At 45.9% G+C, this 15,804-nt stretch overlaps 1 protein-coding gene and 1 pseudogene across 1 annotated transcript; one reads left to right on the top strand and one right to left on the bottom strand.

Moving 5' to 3' along the window:
- Positions 1-9,446: 9,446 nt before the first annotated feature.
- Positions 9,447-9,920, top strand: LOC116481510 (large ribosomal subunit protein eL29-like; annotated as a pseudogene).
- Positions 9,921-14,890: 4,970 nt separating this feature from the next.
- On the bottom strand, positions 14,891-15,460 carry LOC116481576 (large ribosomal subunit protein eL29-like). Its single transcript, XM_032174284.1, has one exon. It carries the CDS (start codon positions 15,458-15,460, stop codon positions 14,891-14,893), a length of 570 nt encoding a protein of 189 aa, XP_032030175.1.
- Positions 15,461-15,804: the final 344 nt, after the last annotated feature.

Here is a 15,804-nt window from a genome sequence, read left to right as displayed (position 1 = left end):
AAAAAAAAAAAAGAAATAGATTTTTCTTCAAAAGTCACTCATGAGGAGAGCATATTGAAAATGGACATTTGAAAATGTTTCCATTGTTACATAAAATAACCATGTTTCTTTCCAAAACTCTTTTTTTTTTGAGAGAGAGTCTCACTCTGTCACCCAGACTGGAATGCAGTGGCACAATCTCGGCTCACTGCAACCTCCACCTCCTGGGTTCAACCCCTTCTCCTGCCTCAGCCTCCCCAGTAGCTGGGATTACAGGCATGCACCACCATGCCTGGCTAATTTTATTTGTATTTTTAGTAGAGACGGGGTTTCTCCATGTTGGTCAGGCTGGCCTCGAACTCCTGACCTCAGGTGATCCACCTGCCTCAACCTCCCAGAGTGCTGGGATTACAGGCGTGAGCCACCAAGCCCAGCCTTCTTTCCAAAACTATTGTAGCCTCCCATTTCTGGCAATAAGGACAACAAAATGACCTTAAAACTATCATGCTGGCCGGGCACGGTGGCTCATGCTTATAATCCCAGCACTTTGGGAGGCCGAGGCGGGTGGATCACCTGAGGTCAGGAGTTTGAAATCAGCCTGTCCAACACGGTGAAATCCCGTCTCTACTAAAAATACAAAAATTAGCTGGGTGTGGTGGTGGGCGCCTGTAGTCCCAGCTACTTGGGAGGCTGAAGGGAGATAATCGCTTGAACCTGGGAGGTGGTGGTTGCAGTAAGCTGAGATCATGCCCCTGCACTCCAGCCTGGGCAACAGAGCGAGAGTCCATCTCAAAAAAGAGAAAAAAAAAAAAAGAAAACTATCATGGTATAAAATATCTAGTGATGTCGAAAAGAATAATTATTGCTAATGCATAACAGAGTTTCTAAGAAAGTCAGGGCAATTCCCAGGGCCAAAACCAAAGAAGGAAATAAAGCCCAGAGCTGCCAGTGCAGTCACTGCAGCTTCCTGGTAGAGCCTGGAGACAGGAGACACCACCTTGGGGTGGTGCCTTGAGAAAAGGTACAAATAAAAATAAAAATTTCTATTTCCAATTATTTTCTTTCTAAAAAATACAACAAAATTAGCTTCTCTAATATTTAATATGTGGACTGATACCGGCGATCTCCTTTGCATTCTATTTGTCAGAGCCCCATGTCATGCCCTGTAAGTAGTAAATGCAATATTTTACAGACATATTTTATCAGGTATTTTATCAGAAAGCTGAGTCTTCTGTGAAAGAACGCCCTGGAAAACATCCACCCACCAGCAGAGACACCTGGGGAAGAGTATCAGTGTCAGCCTGTTCTTTTGATAGGGGAAAAGGAAAGGAAGTCTTCACTAAGGATTTTTGTTTTTGTTTTTTTTTTGAGACAGGGTCCTGCTCTGTTGCCCAGGCTGGAGGGCAGTGGTGGAGTCACAGCTCACTGCAGACTTGCTCACTGCAGCCTTGCTCACTGCAGCCTTGACTTCTCAGGCTCAAGAGATCCTCCCACCTCAGCTTCCCAAGTGAGTGAGTAGCTGGGATCAAAGTGCTGAGATTACAGGCGTGAGTCACTGTGCCCGGCCGGTATTTCAATATTTCACTTAAACAATGTGAAGAGCAGAAGTTGAATATTATAGCAGCAAATCCTCTATACTAGCAAATGCTCAGTCCACTGATATGGAAACCACAGGTTCATCTAAATGATGGAGAAGTCTGTAGAATGATGTTTCCTTCAACAAGGCCTTACAGGATCCAGCAAGTCTTTGAAGTCATGCGTGCTCATCTTCCTGGCATCTGTCCTATGCACATAACACATCTGCAACTGACTGGTTCAGTTCAAACCTAAGGCTAGCAAATTCGGAGGACTAGTTAGTCTGTGTTTCTCATTCTGTAGCCACTTCTTAGCCTATTCTCATTCTACTTTACGTACAACTTCTACCCATTGCTAAACATTCTTCTCAAACTTTACTGCCAGGCACACATTTTTCTTTGGCCATTTCAGCCTATGGGCCTTTTTCCTTCCTGTAAACTTTCATCACATTTTCTCTGTCACTCACCTGATTTTTGATACTATTTGGTTTGAGATTGACTTCACTGGATCTTATTTCCCCTCCAAGTTACTTGCTGTCATCAGGAAGCATATTGAAATCCTAGGCATCTTTTATTTATTATTTTAGAAGCTGAGACCCACCTCTGTCCTTGGTATAGATGTTTAGTTATTATGTAACGATTATACTAATCATATAATTATATATACAATATAGACATATAATCATATATGTACATGATTATGGCATGTTTAAAGTTTTGAGGTGCAATGCCATCCTAGCCAAGATTGGTTTCATTCTGAAGAAATTTGTTAATTATTGAGGAATAGAGGCAAGGAAGGTATAGAAGAACAGACTAAGATCATATCTAACCTGTACAATACAACTCACTCACTTCTTTCCTACATTAAGGTTAAATTTCCAAGAATCATACAGTATAGAATGACAGCATGCTGGTTATTGATTTGCCACTTCTTGTCTTCACACCCCCTCTTCACTTCCCCTGCTTGTGATACTGGTGCTGAATCCCAGAAACATTTCTCTTCACCTGATGACATAATGTTAAGCTTTGTCAGTGGAGGGTTCTGGAGGGATACCGCAGGAGAAAGGGGCTTCTCTTCCTGGTTCTCAGGTGCTTTCTTTTCTTCCTCCTCTGGTGGCTCCCCTGTGGTCAAGGGTGGGACTCACCCCCAGCAAGTTTCACTTTAATCCCCCAGGCAGCTTCTGTCAAGTTCCACAAGTGTCCTGGCTGACTTCTCAGCACTCCCATACGCAGGTTCTCAACAAGATTTTCTAGCACCAGTGGATGCCTGCTTGCCTGCCACCCCAGTCTGTCACACCCTGCAACTCCCTCCGCCATTCATTGACAGCTATACCTTCTCTGTAAGGTCTCTGTCTCCGCATCGGGATGGAGACTCTCTAAGTTTGTCCCTTTCTCGGGTTCTCTGTTTCAGCCCTAGGGTGGGACCCTAAGGTACTCCCTCTATCTGCTAGTCCTGTGTTCTTTAGAGTTCACTTTACCCTTTAATAGCTAACTCCCTGCTATTAGTTAATAATTTTTTTTTTTTTTTTGAGATGGAGTCTTGCTCTGTCGCCCAGGCTGGTGCAATCTCGGCTCACTGCAAGCTCCGCCTCCCGGGTTCACGCCGTTTTCCTGCCTCAGCCTCCGGAGTAGCTGGGACTACAGGCACCGCCACCATGCCCAGCTAATTTTTTTTTGTATTTTTAGTAGAGATAGGGTTTCACCGTGTTAGCCAGGATGGCCTCAATCTCCTGACCTCGTGATCCGCCCGCCTCAGCCTCCCAAAGTGGTGGGATTACAAGCTTGAGCCACCGCACCCGGCCAATTTTTTTTTTTTTTCCAGATGGAGAATCACTCTGTCGCCCAGGCTGGAGTGCAATGGTGCGATCTCGGCTGACTGCAATCTCTGCCTCCAGGTTTCAAGCCATTCTCTTGCCTCAGCCTCTGAGTAGCTGGGGTTACAGTCACGCACCACCACGCCTGTCTAATTTTTGTATTTTTAGTAGAGACGAGGTTTCACCATGTTGGTCAGGCTGGTCTCGGTCTCCTGACCTCGTGATTCGCCTGCCTCGGCCTCCCAAAGTGCTGGGATTACAGGCAAAAGCCACCACGCCTGGCCCTAGTTAATAATTTTTTATGTTAAACTTCTGTTCCAAATACTGTGTGATTGCTGTCTCCTAACCGGACCCTGAAGGATACAGATAGAATCAAAAGGAACCATTTTCTACAATTCCATCACCTTATAGGTGAGGAGATTGAACCAGAGGGACAGGGAGAGGGACCAGAAAAGCAAATGTCTTGCCTGTCACACAGTGAGAGGTAGAGTTAGAGGTGGAAGTCATATCACCTAGTAGGCAATATCAGCAGTGGCTACACTATACGCACCTAGCTCAATGGCTGGAATATAAGACGTGTTGCATAGAAATGTGTTGAGTGAGTGAGTTAATGAATTATGGCTCTGAGGGCAAGGCTTGGTTGGGGAAGTTCAGGGAGGGGAAGTATGAAGGTGTGGAGTCTTTTGTAATGATAAAGTAAGTTATCAGTGAGATAAGAAAACTATGCAGGAGACCAAGATCTCTTGGCAGATAATTTGCCGGTTACTTCTTAATGGAACAGACGAACCCAGCAGCTTAACTTCAGCCCATAGATGATCTGGTAATCATCATGGGGTTGATTTTTTTTCTTTTCTTTGTTCTTTCTTTTTTTTTTTTTTTTTTTTTTGAGACAGTTTCACTCTTGCTGCCCAGGCTGGAGTGCAATGGCATGATCTCAGCTCACTGCAACCTCCGCCTCCTGGGTTCAAGTGATCCTCCTGTCTCAGCCTCCTGAGTAGCTGGGATTACAGGCTCCTGCCACCACACCCGGCTAATTTTTGTATTTTTAGTAGAGACGGAGTTTCACCATGTTAACCAGGATGGTCTCAAACTCCTGACCTCAGGTAATCCACCCACCTCGGCCTCCCAAAGTGCTGGGATTACAGGCCTGAGCCACCATGCAATACCCCCAGTGACTTTTCAGATCACCCAGGCTGCCCAAATATTTACCAGATGGAGGCAGCTTCCCTGGAAGGGTTCCCAACCTAATTGGTTTGTGGCATCCAAGAGGAGGCAGCTCGGCCTGGCGTGGGCAACATGGTAAAACCCCATCTCTACTAAAAATACAAAAAATTAGCTGGGCGTGGTGGCAGGCACCTGTAATCCCAGCTACTCGGGAGGCTGAGGCAGGAAAATTGCTTGAACCCAGTGGGCGGAGGTTGCAGTGAGCCGAGATCACACCATTGCACTCTAGCCTGGGCGACAAGAGCGAAACTCTGTCACAAAAAAAAAAAAAAAAAAAAAAAAAAAAGAGGCAGTTCTCTGTTGTGGCCAAAAATCAATGGCAATAAACAAGGCCCCTCCAGAATTGGCCCCATCTCCCACCCACTCTCTTGAGATCCCCACAACCCACAAAGCAGTGGTTTGGATTTTGTAATTAGCAGTTTGTCTTTAACAACGGTGGTTTTAGCATTGCGGGTGCCAATACAGTTTCTTTGAAGCATTGGCCAGGACCCAGGAGTTGCTCCTAATTTCTAATTAAGGCATGTTCAGATAGTAAGAGAAGAAAGACCAGCCTAGCATTTCAACTAGAACAGAGTGGTGTGATGGATTCGGCTTGGGCAAACTCCTTTTAGACAAATTGTTTTGACAAGCTCAAGAAAAAGGAGGGGATTCTAGGAGTAACAAGATCAAGTGGAAAGAACACTAGCCCTGAAGTCCAGCTCTCGGAGGTCAAGTCCCAGTTCTGCTATGAAGAACTGATTGTATGATCCTGGCCAACTCACTTCACTATTGGAGCATCAGTGCTCTCTTCTATGAAAGTTTCACCAAAACAATTTCTGGACCGCAGCAACATCTTAAGAGATCATGGGATTCAGGGCACATTTCCTCTTCATCCACTGCCACCTTCAAAAAACTGACTTCTGTATGTTTCAGAGTAAATGTTGTTCTTTAAGAGTAAGGGTTTCACAGCCAGGTGCATTGCCTCACGCCTGTAATCCCAGCACTTTGGGAGGCTGAGGCGGATGGATCACCTGAGGTCAGGAGTTTAAGACCAGCCTGGCCAACATGGCAAAACCCTGTCTCCACTAAAAATACAAAAATTAGCCAGGCCTGGTGGCAGGTGCCTGTAATCCCAGCTGCTCGGGAGGCTGAGGCAGGAGAATCACTTGAACCTGGGAGGCGGAGATTGCAGTGAGCTGAGATCACTCCACTGCACTCCAGCCTGGGCGACAGAGCAAGACTGCATCTCAAAAAAAAAAAAAAAAAAAAGTAAGGGTTTCACTTTGTGCCCATCTCGGAGCAAATGACCAAAAGTGTTTCTCTTATGCATGCATTTGTTCAGTTACTTTCTCTGAGCACCTTCCAGGAGTTGAAAGAAGTGCCTGAGTACTAATCCTTTTTCAGGCTCACACACTCAAACCCCTTTACATAGTTTTCCGACTCGGCGGCATACTCTTAACTCCTCCTTTTCTGTACTCATAGCAGTCAGCATCTGTTCAACTCATTTCCTAATCTATCCCATAACCTCTCTTTCACTCTGGAGTTTAGCCGTTAAATTGTTACCTCATTTCTCAAAGGCATTTGCCATATCTCTAACCAGAAGTGAGATCTGAAGGGCAGAAACTGGACTCTGCACTTCCTACCTCCCACAGAATCTAATTCAGTGTCCTCCTCGTGGGTAGTGCTCAATTAATGGTCCTTAATTGATGGGTCCATTAGCATTGTGGGTGTACAAAGGCATATAAGTGGACGTTCCTGTCCTCAGGAAAGATTCAGTGTAATTGAGGGAGACGGTGCAACCTGAAGAGTTAGGTGACAGTTGAAAGCAACATCACCAGGCCTGTGATTCATTGTCAATAAATGCAATAGGTCAGTGGTTCCCAACCTTTGGACCGTGGACCTCTTGCAAACTATGGGTTATGCTAAGCGTCACAAATCCTTATATCTGTAAGATGACTCAGACATGTCTCAAATGGTAGTCTCCTCCCCCCTTATCTATGGTTTGGCTTTCTGACGTTTGTTACCCACAGTCAACCAAGTTTCGAAAATATAACATGGAAAATTCCAGAAATAACCAATTCATGAGTTTTCAAATGTGCACTGTCCCACTTTATCCAGCCTGGGATGTGGACCCTCCCTGTGTTCAGTGGATACACACGCAGACGCTACCTGCTCGTTAGTCACTAGATAGCCATCTCTGTTATAAGACGACTGTCACGTATCACGGTGCTTGTGTTCAGGTGACTCTTATTTTACAGGATAACAAGGCCTTGAATAACGTTGTTCTTTTTTTTTTTTTTTTTTCTTTGAGTTGGAGTCTCGCTCTGTCACCCAGGCTGGAGTTCTGGAGTTCAGTGGCATGATCTCGGCTCACTGCAACCTCCGCCTCCCGGGTTCAAGCAATTCTCCTACCTCAGCCTCCAGAGCAGCTGGAATTACAGGCATGTGCCACCACACCCGGCTAATTTTTGTAATTTTAGTAGAGACCCCCGTCTCGAACTCCCGACTTTAAGTGCTCTGCCTGCCTCAGCCTCTCAAAGTGCTGGGATTACAGGCATGAGCTACCGCGCCCAGCCTCTGTTACAACGTTGATTAAAAAAAAAAAAAAAAAATGGATTTTTGGCTGGGGCCGACATCTGTGTGGAGTTTGCTTGTTCTCCTCCTTCTGCATGGGTTTCCTCCCACATCCCAAAGATGTGCCCATGAGGTGAATTTGCATGTCTACCTCATCTCAGGATGAGTGAGTGTGAGATAATGGCACCCTCTCCAGGGTGAGTTCCCACCTTGCACCCTGAGCTGCTGGGACAGGCTCCAGCTACCCATGACTCTGAACTGCAATAAGAAGGTAAATAATTATCTTACTTTCTTTTAATAATCTTTCTTAAAACATGCATAGCTCACATTTATTGTAGGTTTAATATGAGTACTTTGGCATATATTTAGAAGTTTGGTGATAGTTTTGTCACCAGAAATATGCTAAGGGAACTTAACTATTGTTTGTATCATTAACCTATGATAAAATTGATTTCCTTATATGTTGTTTCACTTAAAGTCCTAGTTTCTTTCTTTCTTTCTTTCTTTTTTTTAATTTGCGATGGAGTTTCGTTCTTGTTGCCCAGGCTGGAGTGCAGTGGCGCAATCTCGGCTCACCACGACCTCCGCCTCCTGGGTTCAAGTGATTCTCCTGCCTCAGCCTCCCGAGCAGCTGGGATTACAGGCATGCACCACCATGCCTGTAATTTTGTATTTTTAGTAGAGATGGGGTTTCTCCATGTTGGCCAGGCTGGTCTCAAACTCCCAACATAGGTGATCCGCCCGCCTCCGCCTCCCAAAGTGCTGGGATTACAGGCGTGAGCCACGGCGCCCACCCTAAAGTCCTAGTTTCTTTTTTTTTTTTTTTGAGATGGAGTCTCGCTCTGTCGCCCAGGCTGGAGTGCAGTGGCACGATCTTAGCTCACTGCAAGCTCCGCTTCCCGGGTTCAGGCCATTCTCCTGCCTCAGCCTCCCGAGTAGCTGGGACTACAGGTGCCTGCAACCATGCCTGGCTAATTTTTTGTATTTCTTTTTTAGTAGAGACCGGGTTTCACCGTGTTAGCCAGGACCGTCTCGATCTCCTGACCTCGTGATCCACCCGCCTTGGCCTCCCAAAGTGCTGGGATTACAGGCATGAGCCACCGTGCCCGGCCTAAAGTCCTAGTTTCTGAGAACCTATTGATGATGTTAAGTGAGGACTTACTGTACTTAATGGCCCCAAAGCATAAAGAGTAGTGGCGCTGGCAATTTGGGTATGCCAAAGAGAAGCCATCAAGTGCTTCCTTTGAGCGAAAAGATAAAAGTTCTCCACTTAATAAGGAAAGAAAAGATAATGTATGATGAGGTTGTTTAGATCTATGATAAAGGCCAGGCATGGTGGCACACATCTGTAATCCCAGCATTTCGGGAGGCCAAAGCAGGCGGATCACTTGAGGCCAAGAGTTCGAGACTAACCTGGCCAGCATGGCAAAACCCTATCTCTACTAAAAATGCAAAAAAATTTAGCTGAGTGTGGTGGTGCATGCCTGTAATCCCAGCTGCTCAGGAGGCTGAGGCAGGAGAATTGCTTGAACCTGGGAGGCGGAGGTTGCAGTGAGCCCAGATTGTGCCACTTACCCCAGCCTGGGTGACAGATCAAGACTCTGTATCAAAAAAAAAAAAAAACAACTATGATAAGGAGTTTGTACTAGTTTGGCTGTCACACCTCAAACTGCAAAAGTTACTGCCACAGTGTGTGGTAACAGCCTAGTTAAGATGGAAAAGGCATTAATTTTTGTGGGTGGAAGACATGTACAGAACATGTTTCAAATGATGGCAATTGGGTTTGGTATTATCCAAGGTTTCAGGCATCCATGAAGGGTCCTGGAATGTGTCTCCCACAGATAATGGGGGGACTATTGTACTTATTTTTCAAATACATGTTGTGATTGGCAAAATATATAGTCTCTTTTTTTTTGAGACGGAGACTTGCTCTCTCACCCAGGCTGGAGTGCAGTGGCGCGATCTCGGCTCGCTGCAAGCTCCGCCTCCTGGGTTCACGCCATTCTCCTGCCTCAGCCTCTCCGAGTAGCTGCGAGTACAGGCGCCCGCCACCACGCCCGGCTAATTTTTTTGTATTTTTAGTAGAGACGGAGTTTCACCGTGGTCTCGATCTCCTGACCTCGTGATCCGCCTGCCTTGGCCTCCCAAAGTGCTGGGATTACAAGCGTGAGCCACCGCGCCCGGCCGTATAGCCTCTTAAAAGCCTAGGATTACATGCTATCCTTTGTTAATCATAAACTTTTAAGACAGATGCTACTCTTCCTGTCCCAGGAGCTTTAAAGCTGTGGGTTATAATGCAGACATGGCCAATTCCATGAACCATACCACACACAACCAGTCCCCCAAATGGCAAAAAAAAATGGCATCAATAAACCCTGATCACAAACATATGAATCTCTTAAGGGGGTGGACGGACCTCAAGTTCCTGAAGAACATGTGCTTCGAAGCACAACAAGAAGGGCCTGAAGAAGATGCAGGCCAGCAATGCCAAGACCATGAGTACGAGAGCCAACGCTATTGAAGCCCTCGTAAAACCCAAGGAGGTGAAGCCCAAGATCGTAAAGGGTGTCAGCTGCAAGCCCCATCAACTTGCCTGCAGTGCCCACCCCAAGCTTGGAAAGTGTGCTCATGCCCACATTGCCAGGAGTCTCAGGCTCTGCTGACCAAAGGCCAAGGCTCAAAACAAGGCTCAGACCATGGCTTCAGCTCCAGCCTCAGTCTGGCTCCAGCTCAGGCTCCCAAAGGTGCTCAGGCACCCATGAAGGCTCCCGAGTAGAGGCCTGTGTCTGCCAGAATGAGTACAGAAGGACTGGTGTGACCTCTGGGCTGCTGTCTGCTTGGGGCTGGTGCCCTCCTGTGCTATTTGCATTAATAAACGTGAGGCAGGAAAAATACATACATACATACATACATACATAGATGCTAAAAGAATAATTATGCAGGTTCTGTGAACATTTTTTGAAGTTAAAAACCATCATGCTCAAACAGAGTTTGTTCAAACCATTGGCATAGATGGCTAGAATTTAGAAAACAAAGTGAACACTTTAGCCTGGGTTGTTCAATAGATTTGTTCAACCCATTTCAGGTGTCCCAGTGTTATGAAAGGAGAAAGCTTCATACCTACATGTTATAATTCTCTCCCTGATAGGTCATGATACCTCAAGATCAGCTGAATTGGTGCACAGCTGGATGGAGGCCTCAGGTTAATTAACTTCCTTTGAGCGCATCCAGAAAATTAGCAGACATGAGAAACCATTCACCCAGGACAACCAATCAGCCAGGACACTCTGAAACCTATTAAATCAGATTTTTAATCTTCTAAGCCTGTAGACAACTGTGCAACATCAGCCACACTCTCAAATCTTGAAACATGAATACAAGAATACATGTGTGCAAGGAATCATGCATAAAAGGACTGTGCCTTCAGATGGAGTCCAACTGTTTTTATTTGTCATCAAATGTGAATGGAGATATGGGTACTAGTCCCAGGAATGCCATAAACTAGCAGTGAATCACTTCTTGAATAAATCACCTCACTCTTCTAGACTTTGATCTGATAAAGGGAGGGATTGGACCAAAGAATCTTTAAGGTCTCTTCCTACTAGTATATTTCTGCCTTTTGGATGATGACTATGATGAGCAGAGCCATCTGTTCCCAAGGAGCTGGCTGGTGCCAGTGCTCTACCCCTGTGTTCTAGGAGAAGTGGATACAGGATTTGCCGAGGGAGGTGAGCAGAGGAAGAGATGACGTCCTCATTTGATGTGGAATAAGTCTCAATAGGCTGTCATTTCCATAACCCTTTCATAAAAGTTGTTTCTCTGCAAGAAGTGAAGCTTCACTTTCTCCCTTTTTTGACCTGTCCCTTTAGGCTAAAATTTGCCAGTGAACCTGATCCATCCCTCTCTCCCGCCTCTTCCCTCCCTCCCTCCCTTCCTTCCTTTTTCTTCTTTCTTTCTCTTTCTTTTCTTTCTTTCTCTTTCTTTTCTTTCTTTCTTTCCCTTTCTCTCTTTCTTTTTCTTTCTCTCCTTCTTTTTCTTTCTTTCTTTCTTTTTCTTTCTTTCCTTCCTTCCTTCCTTCTTTCCTTCTTATTTTTGAACTTGATTTCACTCACACAAGAAATGCTGCCTATTCACTCCCTGCACTGCTGGGAGGAAATCATGTAAGATGACCCAGCTCTTTCAAAAAATATTATGGCATGAAAGATCACAATGCTTAAAAATGTTCATAGCCTTTTATCTTACTTCCAGAAATCAATCTTAAGAAAGTAATTCTAAATGTCATTACAGATTTAGGCATGAGGATGCTTATCATTGAGTTGCATAACTGCAAAAACTGGAAGCAACCTACACTTCCAGAACAGAGGAATGGTGAAGAAGTCATGGCGTGTTGAAATGATGAAATATTGTGTTAACAAATGGTGTTCAACAGTTTGAAATAGAGACTTGAAGACCGCTTATTTCGAAAAATGGTATGTCAAGAATATGAGACACAAAATTAGGCTGGGCACGGTGGCTCACACCTGTAATCCCAGCACTTTGGGAGGCTGAGGCAGGCGGATCACCTGAGGTCAGGAGTTTGAGAACAGCCTGGCTAACATGGCAAAACCCCGCCTCCACTAAAAATGCAAAAATTAGCTGTGTGTGGTGGTGCATGCCTGTAATCCCAGCTACTTGGGAGGCTGAGACAGGAGAATCCCTTGGACCCACGAGGCAGAGGTTGCAGTGATCCGAGATCTTGCCACTGCACTCCAGCCTGGGCAACAGAGCGAGACTCTGTCTCAAAAAAAAAAAAAAAAAGAAAGAAAAAGAAAAAAGAAAACTCACAGGGCAGGAAACCCTACCAGGAAGATAATCGTGGGGCTCCCCTAGAAGCTCTTCACCTGTATGGGTAACCCTGAAGAGATGGAACGTGTATACACACTCATTAGTGGCTCCATGACCTGCCAAAGTTGCCCAGGCGGAAGGTGCTCTGCTGTGCTTGTCACTAAATTTAGACTACAGGTGGCAGGAAGGACATAAGAGGAAGGATTAAAGATCCAAGGGGGTGGCTGCTTAGTTTTAGGAACCTAAATCTGGGTTGTGCTGTTGAGTGGAAACACCAATTCCAAACATCCCAGCCTGCTGGTGTGGCACTGTTTGTCCTGAGAACTGGAACTGAACACTCCCTTGTCCTCACAAATCCCCAGCCTGCGCACCACCAGCAGGAGTCTGCTGAGACCAGGAGCCAACAGGTCAGGCAACTCCACTAGAGACTCTCGGGGTGCTCTGCTTGCTCTTGTAGGCTGGCTGATCCCAGCTGCTGGGAAGTCAGATCCCACAGGCAGACGTTGCAGGCAGCCTGGACAAAGCCTGGGAAACACCTAGGAGATCGTCCCTTCATTCAAACATCTGGCATAGAGGTGAAGTGTGAGGGCTCTGGAGTGAGAGCCATTATTGTCTTCCAACTCTTCTACTAACTAGGCTGGAGGATAAGCCTTAGATAAGCTGCTTGATTGCATCACTTTCCCCAGTTGGCGTGGAACCTTGGACCTGACGTATGGTGGATGCTTGACAAATGCTGTTGAATGAAGGACAAAGAGTAGGATAGGGTGGGCCTCATCAAGCAGACCCGTGACGTAGGTTCACGGGGGCTTCTCTCCTTTGGGAAGAGACATATGGTGTGTCATGGTTCCCTGCTCTCCCACACCCCTTCACTGCTCAACTAAGAGGGAATCTCCTTCTATGCATGCAGGCATGTTTCTGGCTTTCCTCTTGGTGGGTAGGCACACATCCACAATCCAGGCCACGATTAGGCATGGCTCAGTCTTGACAGGGTTTGGGGCCGCAGAGTCCGATGGGAGCTTCTTTCCTCCATCGGTCTCACAATCTTGCTTCCTCTAACATATTTCCATCTTAGCCACGATGTTATTATATTATCTTTAAGAATGTAGGAAAACCCTCCCCCCTAATTCCCACCACCCCTACTCTGCCTCTGGTCACAGGCGATGGAGTCCAGGCTTGAGCCAAATGTAACCAGCCCACAAGGGTCAAGAGGGCCCCAGGGGGCCTTAAACATACAAGGAAAAAATAAGAGCACATCAAGGCCCTCCCAAGGGGCCAGCCGAGAGAATGTTGAAGCCCACGCAGAAGTTCTTTAACAATTGAGAGGGGGCGGGAAAGCCTCCCTCAAGGGTGACTGAGAAGAAGGATAAACAGGAAAATCAGCATTCAAAGGAGAGGATGAGGGAATGGAGTCTATCCCCAAACACCAAGGGTGGGCGGTTACACGAGATCTCATAGTTCACCCACAGCTCTCTCTCATCCTAAATCTCTCTGTGGCCTCTGAAGCTACAAGTTTCTTTACTTTTAACCTCTTGAGCAGAGACAGAGGCATGTCAGGCGTGAACCACAGTAACCAGTTCATGATGGAAATTCAAGAAGAGAAGGAAACATCTCACAAATTGCTGCCCGGGCTTTGTGGGTGGACAGGCTGGGGGAGGGTGGGGACGGGAGATGGGGTTTATCCACCAGCTGATCAAGCCTACCAGCAGCAATTCCTCTGAGTGATGGGGATTTGGGGGCTTCTTCCTAGGACAGTGTAGCTAATTTAAGTCATCTGCCTGCCGAAATTCAGTTAAAATGGAGTTTTAGCAGAATTCTTCATGCGGATGCTGTGGTTAAACAGAAATTCCTTTTCAATGATGTTTGAACAATGAGTCAAAATACGGCCAGTAATAAGCTAGTGATGAGTAACTCCAGGACAGAGCAAGACCTGGGTGGAGAGGATATTTATGTGGAGCACGCGGGCCAAAGTAGAAGGGAAATGATTCCTTCTCCAGGTCTCTTAGCAGGAGGTGGCCTCCTGCTCTCCTCCCACCCACTCCTGTTCTATAGGGATTATTGTTTCCTTATAGAATTCTTGAGCTTGATTGAACTTCAATGATCATAGTCAAGGATCTGTCTTTTTCAAGATAAAATTTCTTTTATTGCTTTTTCTTATTAAAAAGTACCACTGCTCTGTGGGCACAGTGGCTCTTGCCTGTAATCCCAGCACTTTGGGAGGCCGAGGTAGGTGGATCACTTGAGGTCAGAAATTCAAGACCAGCCTGGCCAACGTGGTGAAAGCCCATCTCTATTAATAATACAAAAAATTAGCTGGGGGTGGTGGTGCACACCTGTAATCTCAGCTACTCGGGAGGAGAGAATCTCTTGAACCTGGGAGGCAGAGGTTGCGGTGAGCTGAGATTGAACCACTGCACTCCAGCCTGGGCTACAGAGCAAGACTTTATCTAAAAAAAAAAAAAAAAGTATTACTGCTTATTACAGAAAAATCAGAAAATACTAACACAAGTAAAAAGAAGAAATGTTAAAGTATTCATAATCTCTCTTAAACATCACTATTAATGCCACTTTAGATTATTAGTAAACCCTCCTAGGTAAATATATATATGTAATATATTTGGGTATATATAAAATATATGATAAACACACTAATGTACTTTTTTCAAAGAAAAACAGGTCTGTCCTGTAGTATGGCTTTGTGCTTTATTTCTCCTCTTTTACCTAACATTTTCTGTAGCTGTAGATACATTTGCCAGCATCATTTAGTGGCTGCATATTTTCCTACCACCTGAAGTACTAAGTTGATTTAGCCAGTTCCCTGTTGTTGGACACAGGGTGTTGCAACTTTTTCTCGATTATAATTGTAATGAGCATCCATGCTGCTAAATCTTTGCATAAATTCTTTTTTCTTTTCATGCCTCAGGTTTATTTGTACAAATAGCACAGGAGGACACCAGCCCCATGCAGATGGCAGCCCGGGGGGGTGGCACCAGTCCTTCTGTCCTCACGTTGGCAGACAGAGATCTCTACTCTGAAGCCTTTGTAGGGGGCCTGGGCACCTTTGGGAGCCTGAGCTGGAACTGAAGCTGGAGCTGCAGCCTGGGCCTTGGTTTGGTCTGTGGCCGTGGCCTTTGGCCGGCACAGCCTGAGCGCCTTGGCAATGCGGGCACCAGCATGCTTCCCAAGCTTGGGGTGGCCAACGTAGGCAAGCTGATTGAGCTTGCGGCTGACACCCTTTGGGATCTTGGGCTTAACCTCCTTGGGCTTTACGAGGGCCTTGATAGCCTTGGCACGTGCACTCATGGCCTTGGCACTGTTGGCCTGCATCTTCTTCAGGCTCTTCTTCTTGTGCTTCTTGGCAAAGGGCATGTTCCTCAGGAACTTGGGATCCACCCCCTTTAGAGATGCGGATCTTTGTGATTGAGGTTTCTTGATACCATTTCTGTGCCATTTTTGGGACTGGTCATGTGTGTTGTGGTTCTTGGACTTGGCCATGTCTGCACTGTAAGCCACAGCTCCCGAAGCTCCTAGAACCAGAAGAGCTTGCATAAATTCTTAACCCTTTCATTGGATAAATTCCCAGAAGTTAAATTGCTAAAGCTCCTTCATATTTATATGTCAGGAAAAATAAACCCAGATATTGGCCTAAAATACTGAATTAACACTAAAAGGTTACCACCCTTCAGTGGGGAGTTGGACAACCCATGCCAATGAGCTTCAGGGGCTGTGCTGTTTGCTCTGTACAAGGAAGAGGCTCTCCATCCTCATGTGACTGTTGCAGATACCAGCTGTGAGAATGGAAGCCACAATTATAACTTCTTGTAAAAGCAAGGGCTCTT

This window comes from Hylobates moloch, unplaced genomic scaffold (genome assembly GCF_009828535.3).
Source record: "Hylobates moloch isolate HMO894 unplaced genomic scaffold, HMol_V3 SCAFFOLD_14, whole genome shotgun sequence".
NCBI classification, from domain to species: domain Eukaryota; kingdom Metazoa; phylum Chordata; class Mammalia; order Primates; family Hylobatidae; genus Hylobates; species Hylobates moloch.
This window is presented reverse-complemented; position numbering and strand designations above follow the sequence as displayed.

Bases quoted from the DNA above. Each gene is read 5' to 3' on its own strand.
- LOC116481576 (XM_032174284.1), bottom strand. From the start codon at position 15,460: ATGGCCAAGTCCAAGAACCACAACACACATGACCAGTCCCAAAAATGG.